Source organism: Natator depressus, chromosome 2, assembly GCF_965152275.1.
Source record: "Natator depressus isolate rNatDep1 chromosome 2, rNatDep2.hap1, whole genome shotgun sequence".
NCBI classification, from domain to species: Eukaryota; Metazoa; Chordata; order Testudines; family Cheloniidae; genus Natator; species Natator depressus.
This window is the reverse complement of record NC_134235.1, coordinates 73,227,167-73,242,807: the sequence shown is the minus strand read 5'-3', so window position 1 is coordinate 73,242,807 and position 15,641 is coordinate 73,227,167. Positions and strand designations below refer to the sequence as shown.

The 15,641-nt window shown below is 41.1% G+C and overlaps 1 protein-coding gene across 2 annotated transcripts in view; it reads right to left on the bottom strand.

The window, feature by feature from the left end:
- Positions 1 to 15,641, bottom strand: part of NOL4 (nucleolar protein 4) — a 246,512-nt gene that overhangs the window by 190,288 nt on the left and 40,583 nt on the right. For both annotated transcript variants that reach the window (XM_074944423.1, XM_074944422.1), the window contains exon 2: positions 10,503 to 10,652. In XM_074944423.1, coding sequence (XP_074800524.1) covers positions 10,503 to 10,652 — 150 coding nt within the window. The remainder of the gene's footprint in view (positions 1 to 10,502; positions 10,653 to 15,641) is intronic.

The window sequence follows — 15,641 nt, the reverse complement described above, 5'->3', positions numbered from 1 at the left end:
TTAAATCAGCTAGAAATTAACATTTAGAAATTAGGAAGTGCACATATGCAGCTCTTTCATAACATTTGAACACATTTGGAGTTTGGCTGTATTGAAATTAATGGAGCTTACCCACGGATTCATTAGTAGCCTAGATTTGATAGGAATGCTCCATGTATTCTAATCAAGCATTTCTGTCAAATTCTGATTCCACTTAAATAGGATTGAAATCCCTCTGTGGGGAACAACTGAGTTAAGCCCCCGATTTGATGGGAGTGCTCCCCTGACTACAAGGGAACATCAACTCCCACAACTGAATTTGTTCACATGGCAGATCCTTCTGTCTCCAACCTCCCACTATATGTATTCAGGGATACCCATCCTTTTATAATGTTAACCTTGGCCAACTTCCCCTTTCTTTTACCTAGTGAATTGGCTCAGATTACTTACATTTTATGGGTTAAATATTCAGCTGGTGTAATCAGGTTTGGCTCAATGAGCGTCAAGTCATTGGAGCTATGCCAATTTCCACCAGCTCAGGATCTGGCCCACGTATCTTTATGCATTTATTTTTAAATGATAAACTGTGCTTCCCAATAGTTTGATACAGCACTGCTTGTGTGTGTGCAGCAAATTGCTCTCCTAGGGGTAGCAAATGGGAAAGTGATGCATTTTGCTTCCACCACCAGAAAAATAAAAATTGTGGGGCCAAATCGTGCTTGCCTTTCTCACAGAAGGAGTCCTGTTGAGTTAATTAGTGCTTTTCATGTCAGTGAGGACAGCAAGATTTAGTCAATGATCTTATTTCATAAGAAAACATTCTTTGTGTCCTTCCAGTTCTACCAAAAGATGACAGTAATGGCCCAATTCTGCAACCCTTGCTCATGTGAGTATTCCCATGGGTGTCAGTAGCATTGCTCTTTAGAGTAAAGACTATAGTTAAGGGCTGTAAGAGAGAAGGACTTGTAACTTCCTAGCGTGCTCAACATCAGCTTCTCTCACACAAGGATGGAAGGGTAGGGGAAGACTTACACAGATCATTAGAAAATTCCATAAGTACAAGCATAACTATAGTACTGTGGCAGGTGGGGCTGTCCCACGGCACACCTCTGCAGGGCCAAGCATGGTGTTGCAGGTGCCCCTTGTCCCAGTCCACCAGTTGTGGCCATAAGCTAAGTATCAGGCTATACATAGTTCAATAAATATGACAAACTCAGACTTTGGCAATCTCCACCTTTAAACTACCAAACAAAACAAAACTCCAAGACAAACGCCTGTCTGCAGTGCTTGAGGGCAAGGCCCTGGCCTGGCTCTGAGATTCTGGGCTATTATAGAGGAACTCTTCCTGCATCCCAATCTCAGCCTGCAGTGCCAGGAGAAGAAGCAGGCAAACCTTCTTAACAGACCCACTGGCTCTTGATTGGTCAGCATTTCCTCCTGGCACTTATTGAGGCCTTTAAGCCTGTTCTGTTCCATTGTAATTTTAATATGTGGAGATAATTGCCTCTGTGTTCTGCCTTCAATGTTTAGATTATTTTAGTGCATTATGTGTTATTTATTATGTAGCCTTTTTTAGCCACATGATTATTTGTAAAACTAACAAGCACTAAACTAAAAGGTAGGTCTTAGGGCACATGCGGCAAATGTGAGGAACAGAAGTAAGATTTTGCAAGTGCACTTAATAACCCTTAAGGCATTAATAACAGAGTACACATGTGTATAGTATGGAAGAAATGGTGTGTCAGAAAAGCATATAGTTTCATTTCTTTTCTTTTAAAAAAAATCAGAAAGGAACCAGAGGGAAAAAATAGAAGGTGGTATATAGCCCCAACCCCAGGGCCATCAAATCAGGTAGTTGAACCAGATTCCTTCATGACAGAAGTGTAAATAACAGAATCAGTGGTTCCAGAGTAGCAGCCATGTTAGTCTGCATCCGCAAATATACTCCTTTTTTTTTTTTAGAGTCAGTGGTGGAAGTCAAGGGATGCCCTCTTCCTCCCTGACATCAGGCTAACAAATGAAGACAGAATTATTTCATTATTATTTTTATTATTACACGGTTTTACGGGGAATCAGGGTGCATTGTATACAGTTTTTAGATCAAGACCAAACAGCATTGAGTCCTGAGCAGGGAGCTTATGCTATGCAATCCCCGTTCCCTCCTTCAAGTAATGGAACCAACATCCTGAAAGGGCTAGAGATGGGGAATAGTAATTCGTTGACAAAATGCCAGGAGATTCCAAAACTGCAGTATGTAGACAGCCAGAACAAATATGCTGATTAAAAATACATAGGGCTTGACTGTGCTCAGCCTGTGTGTGGCTGTGTGAAGGGAAGAGAGGGCACAAGGAACCCTTCTCACACTTTGAGGCCTGTGCTAGGTCTGGGCACAATTGCAGTCTTTATGCTTCCCCAACAACAAGGTCTGCTCCAGGCAAGTGCCGCTGTTGGAGGGAAAGTGCTGGCCCATGGTCCTGCTCTGTCTCTGTGCTGGCTAGGGAAGCTGGCCTAACAAGTGAGAATATGGGAACACATGCTGCACCCAGTCAAAGAGCGGCACTTCCCCTGGGAGCAATAGTTATAATGGTTAGAGGGCAATAGACAAGGTGTTTGTGTGATCTGATTTTTCAAACTATAACGTATCTGTCACTGTTCAAATCTTTTGCTTTAGAGGGTGAGAGAGAAGAAGAAAGAGGGGATAAGCTACATAAACTTTGGCTGCACAAACTCAAACTGGAAAGCCCAGTTGTTGAACCACCTGGGTGAACTGTTAAACCCTGGCTCAGCTGACCACTCACATTCACCTACATGATCAGAGATTTTCCATCAAATTGCTTCCTCGTGAAATGGCAGCAACATTAGCAGCTCATATCTTATACTTATATACACACCACAAACCTATCCCCCTCCCATCTCATCTTTCTGTTACACTTTCCTCACTCCAGGTGCTGCAAAATTATTAACTGTTTTCTATCCACATTGGTCCTGCTTCTTAGACATTGTAAGCCTCTTCTCAAATCTGCTGTCTAGACATCTAGGCCTATCTTAAACCCTTTTAACATGTTAGTTATCTATGATACTTGTCATAGACCCCTACCTTATACGGAGAGGGTACAGGTTGGAAGGGATATGGTGTTTTAAGTATAACTTTAACAATTAATTTCCTGGCCTTTTGATTTTTTTTTAATTAATTACATCTTTTTCCTTAAGTGAGCAAAGGCAAAGTGGGGAAGAGGTATTCAAGGGGGATTATGTAGTCATCACAGCTGGTGAAGAGAAAAAAATGAAGTTAGAATGTAATTGTTTTTTTCTAGAAGGGGATTCAATTGTAGCTTGTGTTAAATAAACATTCCATCTGAGACTTTTAAAAAGTTTACAGAATTCTTTGCTCATAGGGTTTGTTTGGTTTTTTTTAAATGAATGAATGGTATATTTATGTGAACACAGAATTCTTCTGTGTTGATGTATACTCTGGCATTTACATAGGAGATAAATTAGTAATTGTGTGCTTAGGACCTGCTTCAAGAAGACTAGTCTAATTTACACACCAAATTCTGCTATTGTTTACATTGGTGTAAATCCAGAGTAAGCCCACTGACTTCAATATGCAGATATTTTGAATTTACAGTGGTGCGAGAGCAGAACTTGAACCTCAGGATGACAAAAAATGGTCCATGGTTTTGTTTCATGGATTGGCATTGTTTCAATTATGCCAGTGCTAAATTGCCTCTGATTTTTTTCTTTATCCTCTTTTAGCTTTTGCATTGCTGATCATTTACCAGGAAGGTCCCCATTTCATGCTCAGTAACACATTCTGACAAATATCTAGTTAGGGATCTACTCACTGTCCCATGGATGATGTAAGGATTTACACTAACAAGTGTAGAGTAAATGAATCATACAGGTAGCGGAACGTGACCCAACATATAATTTACCAAAGTGGGGCACTTACTGTATGTGATTATCTGCATAAATTATATGAAAACCAATTATAAACAAAGCTATAGGGCTAAATTAACATGTTCTATGGGAAACCTCAAGGGGAAGAAAGAGTGCTCTAAAATTTAAGGCTTGATCCTTGAGCCTGGCCCAGCTGTGCTCAGAACTGGACCTGAGAGGAGCCAAAGGTGCCCCTGATCTTGCGGCCAAACAGAGGCCATTTTGGTACAACTGAGATCAGCCCACAAAGACTAGTTCCATCAGTTGAGGATTACTGGATTGCTGTCACACTCCAGCCACACCCTTTTGTTCTAGCCACACCTCTGACATGCCCTCTGTGCCTGGGCATCAGTGCAGGGCCCAGTCAGGGATTCTCTTTCCACTACTGAAATGGACATGAACTTGAAGAGTTCCCAATACATTCTCTCTTCAGGGGAAAAGGAGATGCAGCCATGCAGAAGATGTAGGAGACCTGGAGATATGGCTTTGCAACAGTGAAGAGGGTCCTCAAGGATTACAGGACTGGAAATCACAAATCCCTAAATCCTCCCTGTGGAATCCATGTCTTTCCATGCTGAATTCTGTCCTCTTTTTCCATTAGCAGCATAACTTACTCAGGAGCTGTGCTGACACTGACTTCCCCGTTACCACTACACAGTAGCCCCTGCTCTACCGAGATAGATGCCAATGAGAGGAAAGTTAATGCTGCTAACAACAAAATTAATTTGTGTGTGCTTTTCTGAACCTCACAGACCAGTGGTCCTGGGTCCAAGAAGCCTTAATATGCCTCTTGTTATAAGTGCTAAACACCATGAGCATTATTTGTAGAGAAATTACTTTGTGCAAGGAGTTGGCTGTTTTCTCCTCTGCTTGTAGTCAATGCGTAGCAAAATAAAACAAAACCAAACCAGAAGTGAAAGAGGAGTGCAATGAATTTAAGGACAGGCATATTGGGCCAGATTACCTTTTCTTGCTTCTTCAAAATTTCTTATCTCCTTATGAGCATTTTCACAAGGGATCCAAAGGTAATTAGATAATGTAACATGAAACAGAACAGTGACCTGGGAGGCTAGAAGAAGATTCCATACTTAGTCATATTTGGGATGCAGCTGGACAGTGCAAATCAGGTAATGTGCCTCTGTAAAAGCTCATAAAGGTTAATTTTTTGAGTTTTATCCTGAGACACGATGACTAGGCTCCTGGTTCCTGGATAATGGCAAATATATATACAAAAATGCAAAATAAAGATGTTAAAATTTTTGAAAGATGCAAGCTGAGGCTCTGCCTTACTCCAGTTTTATGCTGGTATAATGGAGTGTAAAACAAGTAATGTGGTGGTGAATGAGGGCCTGAATATACTCATGAGCCGCACTCCCAGTGGTGGATTAGCCACTAGGCCTACGAGGCCTGTGCCCGGGTCTTCAACCAACTGGGAGGCCTCAGAGCCCCGGGTGAGCGGGGAAAGGCCCCATGCCCTGAGTCCACTCCCAGGCAGCAGCACCGGGCAGGCAGGGCGGGGCATCGGTGGGGGAAGCACTCTGTGCCTCTGACCCCGCTCCTCAGTTGCCGGGAAACCCCTGCAACTCCAGACCCCACTCCCCGGCGGCAGCACCAGGTGGGCGGGACAGCCGCGGTGGTGGGGGAAGCCCCCGCACACACCCTTGACCCCACTCCCTGGCAGCAGTGCCAGGTGTGGTGGTGGGGAAAGCCCTCAACACCCTCAGACCCTGACCCCAGCAGCAGGGACAGAGCTTCTCTGGTCTTGGGGCCACAGTGGGGGCGAAGAATGGGGGAGACCCTGGGTGGAACAAGGGCGGAGCCCCAGGGAAGGGGCAGAAAGGGATGGGGCCGTGTTCACATGTGGAGGGGGCAGAATGGGGGTGGGACCACAGGTGGAAGGGGTAGGGAGGGGCCCCCACTTGCTCTGGCCCAGGGCTCCAGGAAATATTAATCCACCTCTGTCTACTCCAACACTTGTTACTCAATCAGTGAGAGAACTAAGGTAGAACTGTTTTGTTGTTGCCATTTGTTTGAAAGGCAAGAAGTAACAAAGAGAGAGAAAACAAACTAAGGTAGTCATGAATGTTTATGGACTTGCAATGCTGAAAACTAAAGAGCCTCTTTTAGTCTAACAAGTCCATGTATAATTCAAGCATCTATAGTGTGATTTCTGCATTGCAGTGATCAGCCATTTCCAGTAATTCTCCCTTTATACGGGTGATTGCAACTCAGGTTCAACGGTTTAAGTCTATCCATGGTTTAAGTCTACTAAGTTCAATGCAGTTATACCAGAGATGAATTTGGGGCCTGTGTCACGGTAAAATAGACAGGAATCGGTTAAGGGCTACCTGCCTGTCACATGACCCATCAGGGGATTTAAAGATGAGTGTGTCCTATATCTTTGGGGATGGGCCTGTGACAGAGGCAAGGGACAAGCCTTTGGGAACTGCCTGCATTGGTCAGGGGAATTGCTTTGTTCTGGGGTTTAAACAATGAATAGTGCCCTGAGTCAAGGGCCTGAAACAGACTTGAGTATAGCACTGGTTCTTTCCTGGGCTGGTGAGATAGCCTACCTGTTTACAGGCCCAAAAACTGAGCAGTCCAAAGCCTATGCAAACAGCACCCCATTCCCACCCACAACAGAACATGGAAGTGTTTCCCCACAAGAATTAGGCTGAGAACATCACATGAATTTTGCTTACACTGATTACCCAGAAAAAACAGAATCCTTGTGTTCTTCCCACTAAGTCATGCAGGCTTCCAGGCAGGGAGATATTAGTAAATTTTAGTGCTTTGGAAGAACTGTGTCCAGAATACAGGATTAAACAAACTTTAAAAACAAATCAATTCCCCTCCCCCCGCCAAAAAATATTGAATCTGTTCTCTCAATAGCATTTCCCTCCCATCTCATCCCTCCCCATTTTGCCACTGCAATATTCTTCCCATGGTTTGAGATCTATACATAATGTGGGCTCAGTTGTACCTTTAAGCCCCAATACTATAGGTGGAGCTCCAGGGGGAATTCTGTCTCAAGGAAAGAGAATTCTTCCTGGAGCTCCCAGCTGCGCATGAGGATTGTGCTGGCTGATACACCCCTTCAGGGAGCACAGCATACTTTTTCCTGCTTGCTCCACCAGCTGTGCTAGCCAGTGTGTCCCACAGCTGCCCGCCTCAAACAGGCATTTTGGAGCCTTGCACCTGACAGGGTGCAGATCCTGTACTCCAAGGAATAGGCTCCTTGCACTCTTCTCCCTTCCCCTAAACACTTGTGTGCCTGTGGAACAGCAAGGCATAAGCACCATGAGCATTATTTGTGGAGAAATTACTTTACTGCCCGTGATGTTTAACTACACTGTCTATATGCTAATGTGATTACATCAGGACAAGGACCTTGTTTTTTAATGTCTGTAAACATCACAGGCAGTTCTGAAACTAACTAATAATCACTATATACATTGTTTCTCTAGTCTGCTACAATACTTGCAAAAATCTGTTTTAAAATGTTATAGCTGTGATTTAAAACCCCAAAAGCCAGACAATTCTTGTTTCACTGCAATACATAGAGGGCCGAATTCTCTGCTTGCGCAACTCCGCTAACATTAAGAGAGTTATATCAGCAAAGAATTTGGTTCATAGACGTGTAATAGTGTAATCTAATAGTGTCAGTCTCTAGGTGGTCTTACATACCATATAAACTAGGACACCTACATGTAGCAGGGTAGTCAGTAAGAAGAATAAAAAAGAATGTACTTGCTTTTGTTAGCCCAATTAGCAACTTACTGGCATTTTTCCATGGTTAAGATTAATATACTGAGCCTAAGGGAAAAAGTCTTGGCTCTGCATGATACAGTTTGTATGATGCTTGCGGGGTACTTGGAGTCAAGGTAGAAGGAGAGAATGTGAGCTTAGTATATAACTACATACTATAACACAGATAGTTTCCTAAGCAATTAATGGACTCTGTGTTGAGGAATCCTGCAGTTTGAGTTTGACACACTTTTCAGCTGATGAAAATGTACTGCAGCTCCCTCCAAAATACTATTATCACAGAACCACCAAATTGCATAGTTATCTTCCTGTGCAGCATCATTATGTAAAGTCCCACTGAAACTGTACAAGTGCCATTCATTTCCACAATGCCTTGCAATTTAAAATTAATACCTGTGGTGAAGACTAAGGATGGTCAGTTCACAAATTGAGCCTAGTTATGCCAGGATGGTATGCTGGGCAAGTTTGCAGCATGACATACTGATGTCTTCCAGCACTTCAGCATCGGGATCAGGATGGGAGGGGAGTCCTCTTTCAAAACTGAAAACAGTCTTAAACTTTGTTCAGAACAGGAACCAGGTGCAGATTCAGGCCTTTTCTTACATTTTCCAGACTTGTTTACCCAGAGAAATACAAGCCATAGTTAATTTAAGTTACAATAAATTACAACCTTTGCCAGTTTCTTTGCCTTACTAATCATGCCTGGGCAATATTCTAAGTTTTGACTAGAGCTGATAGAATTATGAAAAAGCAGGTTCACTACTAAGCTATTTGAATTTAATTTGCTGCTGTTTGGGGGGTCATATATTCATTATTCACAAGTATTCAGGAAGCTGATGATATTCATGAAAATATTTATGAATCCCAAGAGTTCCAGAAGAGGGGCTGACATTCAGAATTTTCTCTTCATCGTTCCCTTGTTAAAAAGTTTCAATCATCCCATCAGGGAGCAGAAGTGATACCAAGTGACCAATCACATGCCATGAATTGTGAATATCAAATACCAAATAATTGTAGCAAACAGTTCATGAACCACCTATACTCTAAAAATTTGTTCACCCAAACGATTTGGTGAATACATATGACGAATACACTCACAGAAATCAAGAATGATTCCCACTGATGATATGTGAGGCTGAAAATCACCACAGTTTTGGTTCAGCTAATACTTTTGGAGTAGCTGCCATACTGACTTGGATTTATAAAACTCTAAGGCCTAAATGGTTTGGGACATGATTCCTTGAGAGACTCCCTCCCACTCTGTGAGGCAGAAGTCAGCTGGTTTGCTTGAGCTAACAGACCTTAGATTTAATCCTCTAGGAGCTCAAGAGAGTCCATGACACTGGAATATGCTTTCCCAGCTAGGCCAGCAGAGTCTAATTAAGGTCTCACTTAAAAGTGGAGTGCAAAAGCTGATGTTAGTTTGTTTTGGACATATTAAGAATGGCTCAAATGATTTACATTTTTTTTTTTTTTTTTTAGTTTCTAAAGATTGCATCCAGGCTGATGTGCGTAAAGTTTCAACTTACTGCAGCTGGAAACCACTGGGATAATGGTCCCAGGAAAGAAGAAAAGCGATAAATCCTTAACTATGATGGAGACACTATTGAATGCTGCTATAATATTGTGTGTGTGTGTGTGTGTGTGTGTGTGTGTGTGTGTTGTTTACACGGTATATATACATAATGTGTGTGTATGTGTGTGCATAAATTTGGTTGCCTTTCTCACATGAGTAGCCCCATTAAAACCAATGGGGCTACTCATAGGACTAAGGTCACTAATTTACAGACAAGGAAGTACTTTTTATTTACCTTGGGAAGTAACAGTACACATTTTATTAGTTCTCTTTAAGAAGGGAAAATGTCATATTTGCAGAAAGATACTGCTCCGTTAAACATCAGATTACAAATATTTCAAGACCGAGGTTGAATTGAAGTGTCTAGGTCAAACTATAAAACACAGTTCCAATGTTAGAAAGCATTTTCTCTTTAGTCAGCCAGTTTATACTGGTTTAACATCTGACCAGTCAACAGATATGCCATTGAATCTACTTGCTTTTCAACTTTTTATTTTCAGGAAAAGTATTACAAATCTGCAGACCATTAAATAAAATGTATTTACTCTATAATAACAAAGTATAATGGAGATTTCAATCATCTGCTGAAATACAGCAGTTCATTTAACAAACCTTAATGGTTGTATTTTGACAGTCTTCATAAACTGGAAAAACATCTGCATTTCAATTTAATAATAATTTAAAATAATACTATTAACTTGGAGCTTCATTTTAATAAATTATCAAATCATATTAGGATGCAGTGTAGTTGTAGCCTTGTTGGTCCCAGGATATTAGAGAGACACGGTGAGTGAGGTAATATTTTCTATTGGACCAACTTCTGTTGGTGAGAGAGACAAGTTTTTGAGATTAAAAAGACAAGCTCAAAAGCTTGTCAGTCTCGCCAACAGAAGTTGGTCCAATAAAAGATATTACCTCACAGGCCTTGTCTTTCAAATCATACTAAAACAGCCAAATTCCCTGCTTGTGCAAATGGGCAAAACTCCACTGAAGTCAATAGACTTGCACCCATTACACCAGTAGAAAATTTGACCCTAAGCATTTTCAACCTGTATGTTTGCATATATGCACACACATGTACCCACACAGAAAGTAATGGGCTGTAATACTTCTGGCTCAACTATCAAAACCACAAAATCACCAATCCAAAGAACTCACAATCTAAAAAAAACAATAAATAGATATGCAATTGTGTTACTATATTTTAACTTACAGATGTTCTGGTTTTTTGTTTACTTACTGCTTTATAAGTTCTCTTTTGTCCAGCATGCTTTCGGATTTGTTCTCCATTAGGCCCTGTTTCCACATGCATGGAATAGATAATGTCAAAGAAATCTTCAACCACAGCTACCCGCCTTAAAGACAGCTTCTCATCTACACCTACTCCATCCTGAAAAAAAGATAAGGAGTGCAGGATGAATAGATGAATTATGATAATCATGGAACGCATCCCCCTTTAGTGAGATCTGATTAAATAAAGACCCTTGCATAGAGATCTAAAGTTACTATCCCAGAGCAATACTTAACAATTCAATATATTACAGTAACATCATTATAGAATAAATGTATGATCATAAGAATAATGAAAAAGCCTTCTTTTAAAAACAGGTCATTTGATTGAACTGCTAAATTATGTAGACAATACTTTTCATTATACATTGCTATTTTTAAAAAAATCATTTACACTTGTTTCTGCTGGTCCACAAACAGCATTTTATAAAAATATTTAATAAAAGATTGTTGTTCACAGCTAACTTAGTAGATAGTAACTATTAATGCAAATGAAGTTATTGCCATAAAGAGTTCATCCCTTAGAAAACCTATTTGAAAATTCATTTTATGAAAACTCACCACACCATAGATAAAACAAAGTATTATTTTAAAACATTAAGGTGTTGCACACTGATGTCTGACTGGAAAAAGTGACAGCAAATTGTGGACACCTATAGCCTGATTTCAAAAGGTGATGGAAGCTGTGGTTGCTCAGCACTACTAAAAAGTCCGACTCATATGTCTTAGGAGTTAATCACCACAGTTCAGTTGGTGTCATCCAAATGGGAGATTTTTTTAAAAACTGTATGTGAATTTGTACTGATGAAAGTACAGGCAGGGCTTGCACAAGTTTCTCCATACAATCCTGCCAATGAGCATCAGTCCTGAGTGGCACTATTCCTGGTTTTCTAGGCTAGCAATCTCATGAGCAGGCTGGGTTTGGTGATTTGATACAAGTGTGTGTGGACTAGGATGAGAACAGCTAATTCATTTTCAGTCATGAGCCAAAACAGAATTTGAATTTAGGCCTCCAGAGACAACAGTCCCTCCTAACCCTCGATGTGTATTTCATGTAAAAAATGCTTTCAAAACTTAACATGTTAACATCATCATACTATTATTACTACTATGTTTAATGCTACTATGGAACAGGTTTATGTTGGCCCATTTGTAACAAAACACTTGCGATTCTGGTGCGGTTACCACATAAAGACTAAAGATGAGAATTGACTAGACAATTGCTGCACTATCACTTCAAGCTGCAATCCACCACTAATAAATTCTTGCCAATCTATTCTTGATATGAATAAATACATTCTAATGTTTGATTTGTTCTTTTTTATTCTATCCCACTTATCTTCTTATTTTATTTTCAACAAAGTTCATGAATGGACCCATCTCATGGTTTACACAAATGTTTTGCATTTCTAAAGCACTTCCCACTCAAGGACTATAAAACACTTACATTGGCCCCAATGGGTTTGTCAGTTCTACACAATGTGCTTCAAAGCTGTCCCCCCTATTATACATTTAAAATCCTGACTAGAGATGGACCCAACCCAAACCCCAGATTGGAATAGCCCTAAACCTGGGGAAGTGTGCATCTGAAACTCTGCAGCTCCTCCAGCCCATCTCTAACCAATCATTACCTTTTCACCAGCCAAAAAGCACTGTGGATTCCCTAATGCTTTCAAGCACTCTTATTAGGTGACAGTGTTATTTCATGTAGTTTTCAGAACACTAAGAAGTTTGTGGTGTTGATTAACTGGTAAGGACTTCATCTGTTTATTCCTAATGAGTATTGTTAGGAAATATCCTAGAAGGGTATTCTCTTGTAATTAAAGATAAATGCATTACGGCATATTAATTTGTAAACAGAGGTGTTACATCACCATAGCTGACAGCATCACAAAATTCCAAGAATGTTCCAAGAATAAGCTGGTAGAAGAAACTGTTGTGAGAAAATGTATTTTGGTGTCTGCAATGTGCAGTGGTCTTTTTATAAGTTGCCCACACTCTCCTTTCAAAAAAACAAGAAAGGAAAGCCTCCCCACCACTCTCAACCATGCATTATATTACTTCTTATTCAGATATCAGAGAATCAGGGCAAACTTTCAAAATCGGGGCAGTCAGTATAAATGGTATATACTGTTTAATATGAAGACAGTACAATTATTTAACATTTATAGTGTGGCAATACCTCTAGACCAGCCAGGACAGGGGCTCATTCTACTAGGTGCTGTACAAATATACACGGACAAACCTTGCTCCAAAGAGCTTGCAACCTAAAAGGCAAGTCATAACAGGTAGATAAGACAAACAAACAAGCCATCATGAAGAGTGGGAGTTGGGGTTAGTGGTAACAAAAATAATAGAATGTGAGCAGTTCTTCGCCACTCAGGAGCAGTATATCTAGCTCTTCACCTTCCTGGTCATTATCAGACTGCAGTTTCGTGTATGAATTGCAGCAGAGGTGAGTTTTGATGAGTAACTTGAAGGATGATAAAGAGGCTTTAAAGATTTTGACAGTTCAGTGCAAAATAGAGACCGTGATCTCCCAATTCTCCAAATTCAATCAGGAAAAAGCAGAGGGGATGCTAAAGCCCAACATTTCCACCCAGAACATAACAGTTTTGAAGGGAACACCGGCTATCCCAAGGTCTTTGCTGCCCTATGCCATCCCATCATGTTTTTCTTACAATATTACAATTTGTTAGAAACATGAAAGTCCAGTTCTACTTTGAAAGCTGATTTTGGGTACATTTTTCCAAAAGTACCTAGAGGACTTAGGAGCCTAAACTCCATTTTCAAAGTGACATAGGCACTTAGGAACCTAAATCTCATTGAAAGTCAATGGGACTTAGGCTCCTAAGCCACGAAGGTGCTTTTGAAAATTTTACCCATTAAAAATGGCATTCTAGGGGTCCATGTTTATTGTCTCACCGTGATTTCCCAAGCAAATGTGCTCAGGCTACAAGTAAATAGATGTTTTCTCTAACTAACAACCCTACAAACTCAACCTTAACTCTGACAGACTACTTGGGTTTTTTCTTTCTTACATATCATCACCAGTAATAAAAGTTCTGCTGGCTAAACTAATGATTTGGAGCCACCAACGTAACCCACATTTTCTTCAGTCAGCTCATTGGAACTTTGTGAACAATTTGGTTGATCACGCGCAAGGAGAAAGAGAACCTAGCTCAATCTTCTTAACCTATGTGGGCTCTGCCAGACTGACAGGAGTACAAAAAAAAATGTCACAAGTGGACCAGCTATGATGCTAAATGTAGACGGGGAAAGATCTATTCAGTAAAAAGGTGTCATTTTAACACAATCACTTTTCATAGAGGAACAGTACTTTATCAAAGTCATGGAAACAAAAGTGCACATAGCTCCTAGCTTGAGAACAGCAGTGCAATCTCTTTGTGACACAGCCATGCCCAGATACCCCCAGCCATGCCCTGGCAGATATATTACATCTGTGTTCATCCATCTTCTAAATATTTCACCAAAGGAGGTTGTGTGTGGTCTCTACCAAATGTTAAACAAGTAGCTGGTTGTCATGGTTATTGCGGGATGTTTGTATGGAAAACATTTGTAGTTGTGTAACATGTAGAACATTGGCTTCCAAAACGGATGGAAATGAAACTTGTCACCTGAACCAGGGTGAGTCTCAGAACAACACCGAGAACAATTGACATCTATGGATTCAGCCCAGCTCTGTGTTTATACTCTGGGACAGATGCAGACTTGAGCACTGACAAAGACAAAAGTCTGAGACTGTATTAGAGAAGGAAAGAGGGCACAAATGTTATCCATTAGGGAAGCAACAGTCTGCCAGTGGGAATGATTTGTGAAAAGTGGATCCCAGCCCTCTGTAGTGGACAAGTGCTGTAAGGACTCACCATTGGGTGTGAAAATCCTTATCAGACAGGAAAGTAACCTGTTAATAAGAATAAGCTATAGTTTTCATTTTATAATTTTCTTTTACTTGTAAGCTTATGTTTCCAAATCCTTTTACTTTCATGTGACTCTGTAACTCAAACTTTGTTAAATAAATTTCAATTTGGTATAGATACATCTAAGTGCCTGTGCTAAGGAGAGTTGTTGAACAGAGACGAAGCAGGTAAATTGGGGTGCGCTGCTTCCATGGAAGCAGCGGATCAGTGTACACTCTGGGAAGACGGGGGGTTGGGCACTCACGTGTAACAAAGTGGAGTGTATAAATTGCTAGCCTGCAGAGAGAAAGAGTGGGGTTTGTGGAGCCCAGAGCAGAGTGTTTGTGCTGCCGGTGGCAGCCCTTGGTTGGCACAGATAAAGCTCTCACAATCTCTAAGCAGGTGGTAGTGATTCGCTATGGGTGCCCACCCGTCCTCAATGAGGCAGGACAGTCCCAAAATGTGAAGTTCAAGTCCCTGGCTGAATGACTCTGGGACAGCATTTGTCCCAGATTCCCCGAGGGGCCACTCTGCGCCTGCCTGAGGCTCAGGGCAGCACCAGCCTCTTCCCGCACTTTGCCATGAGGCCCTGCCCCCTGCTCCTCCTCTCCCCCCGAGGTCCTGCCCCCTGGCCAAGCCAGAAGCCAGAGCGGGCAGAAGTAAGAGCCGCCCTGAGAGCCTGGGCTGCTGAGGAGCCCCGGACTCTCCACCTGCCCTAGATTTACCTCAGGTAACTCCGAAAAGTGTCACATTCTTGTTTAAATGTCTTGGGGGAAATTAGCCTAATAAAACATTCTCTTCAGGCTAGAATATGACTACCAGAACCTTTACAGTGTTTGAAAAACACTCCTATAAAACTAAACACGATGGCTCTAAATAAAAGGGAAAAAAGTAGAAGATTCATTGATCCATAAAAACTTGCATAGGTCCATAAAAACCTCTGCTGTAAAACACCAAGAACAGTAACATCTACAAAACATGAGTAGATATCAACAGCAATCAACATAAATATTTTTATTACAAGATATAAATTACACACAAACATGGTGTTACTGTGAAAGCAGCAGAAACCATGTCTAAAATTATTCTGACCCCCACTAGTTTACGAGAGCAGCAGAGTTAAACCAGGCAATGTACAGCTGCCCCTCTGCCGAGTGGTAGCAGAGTTT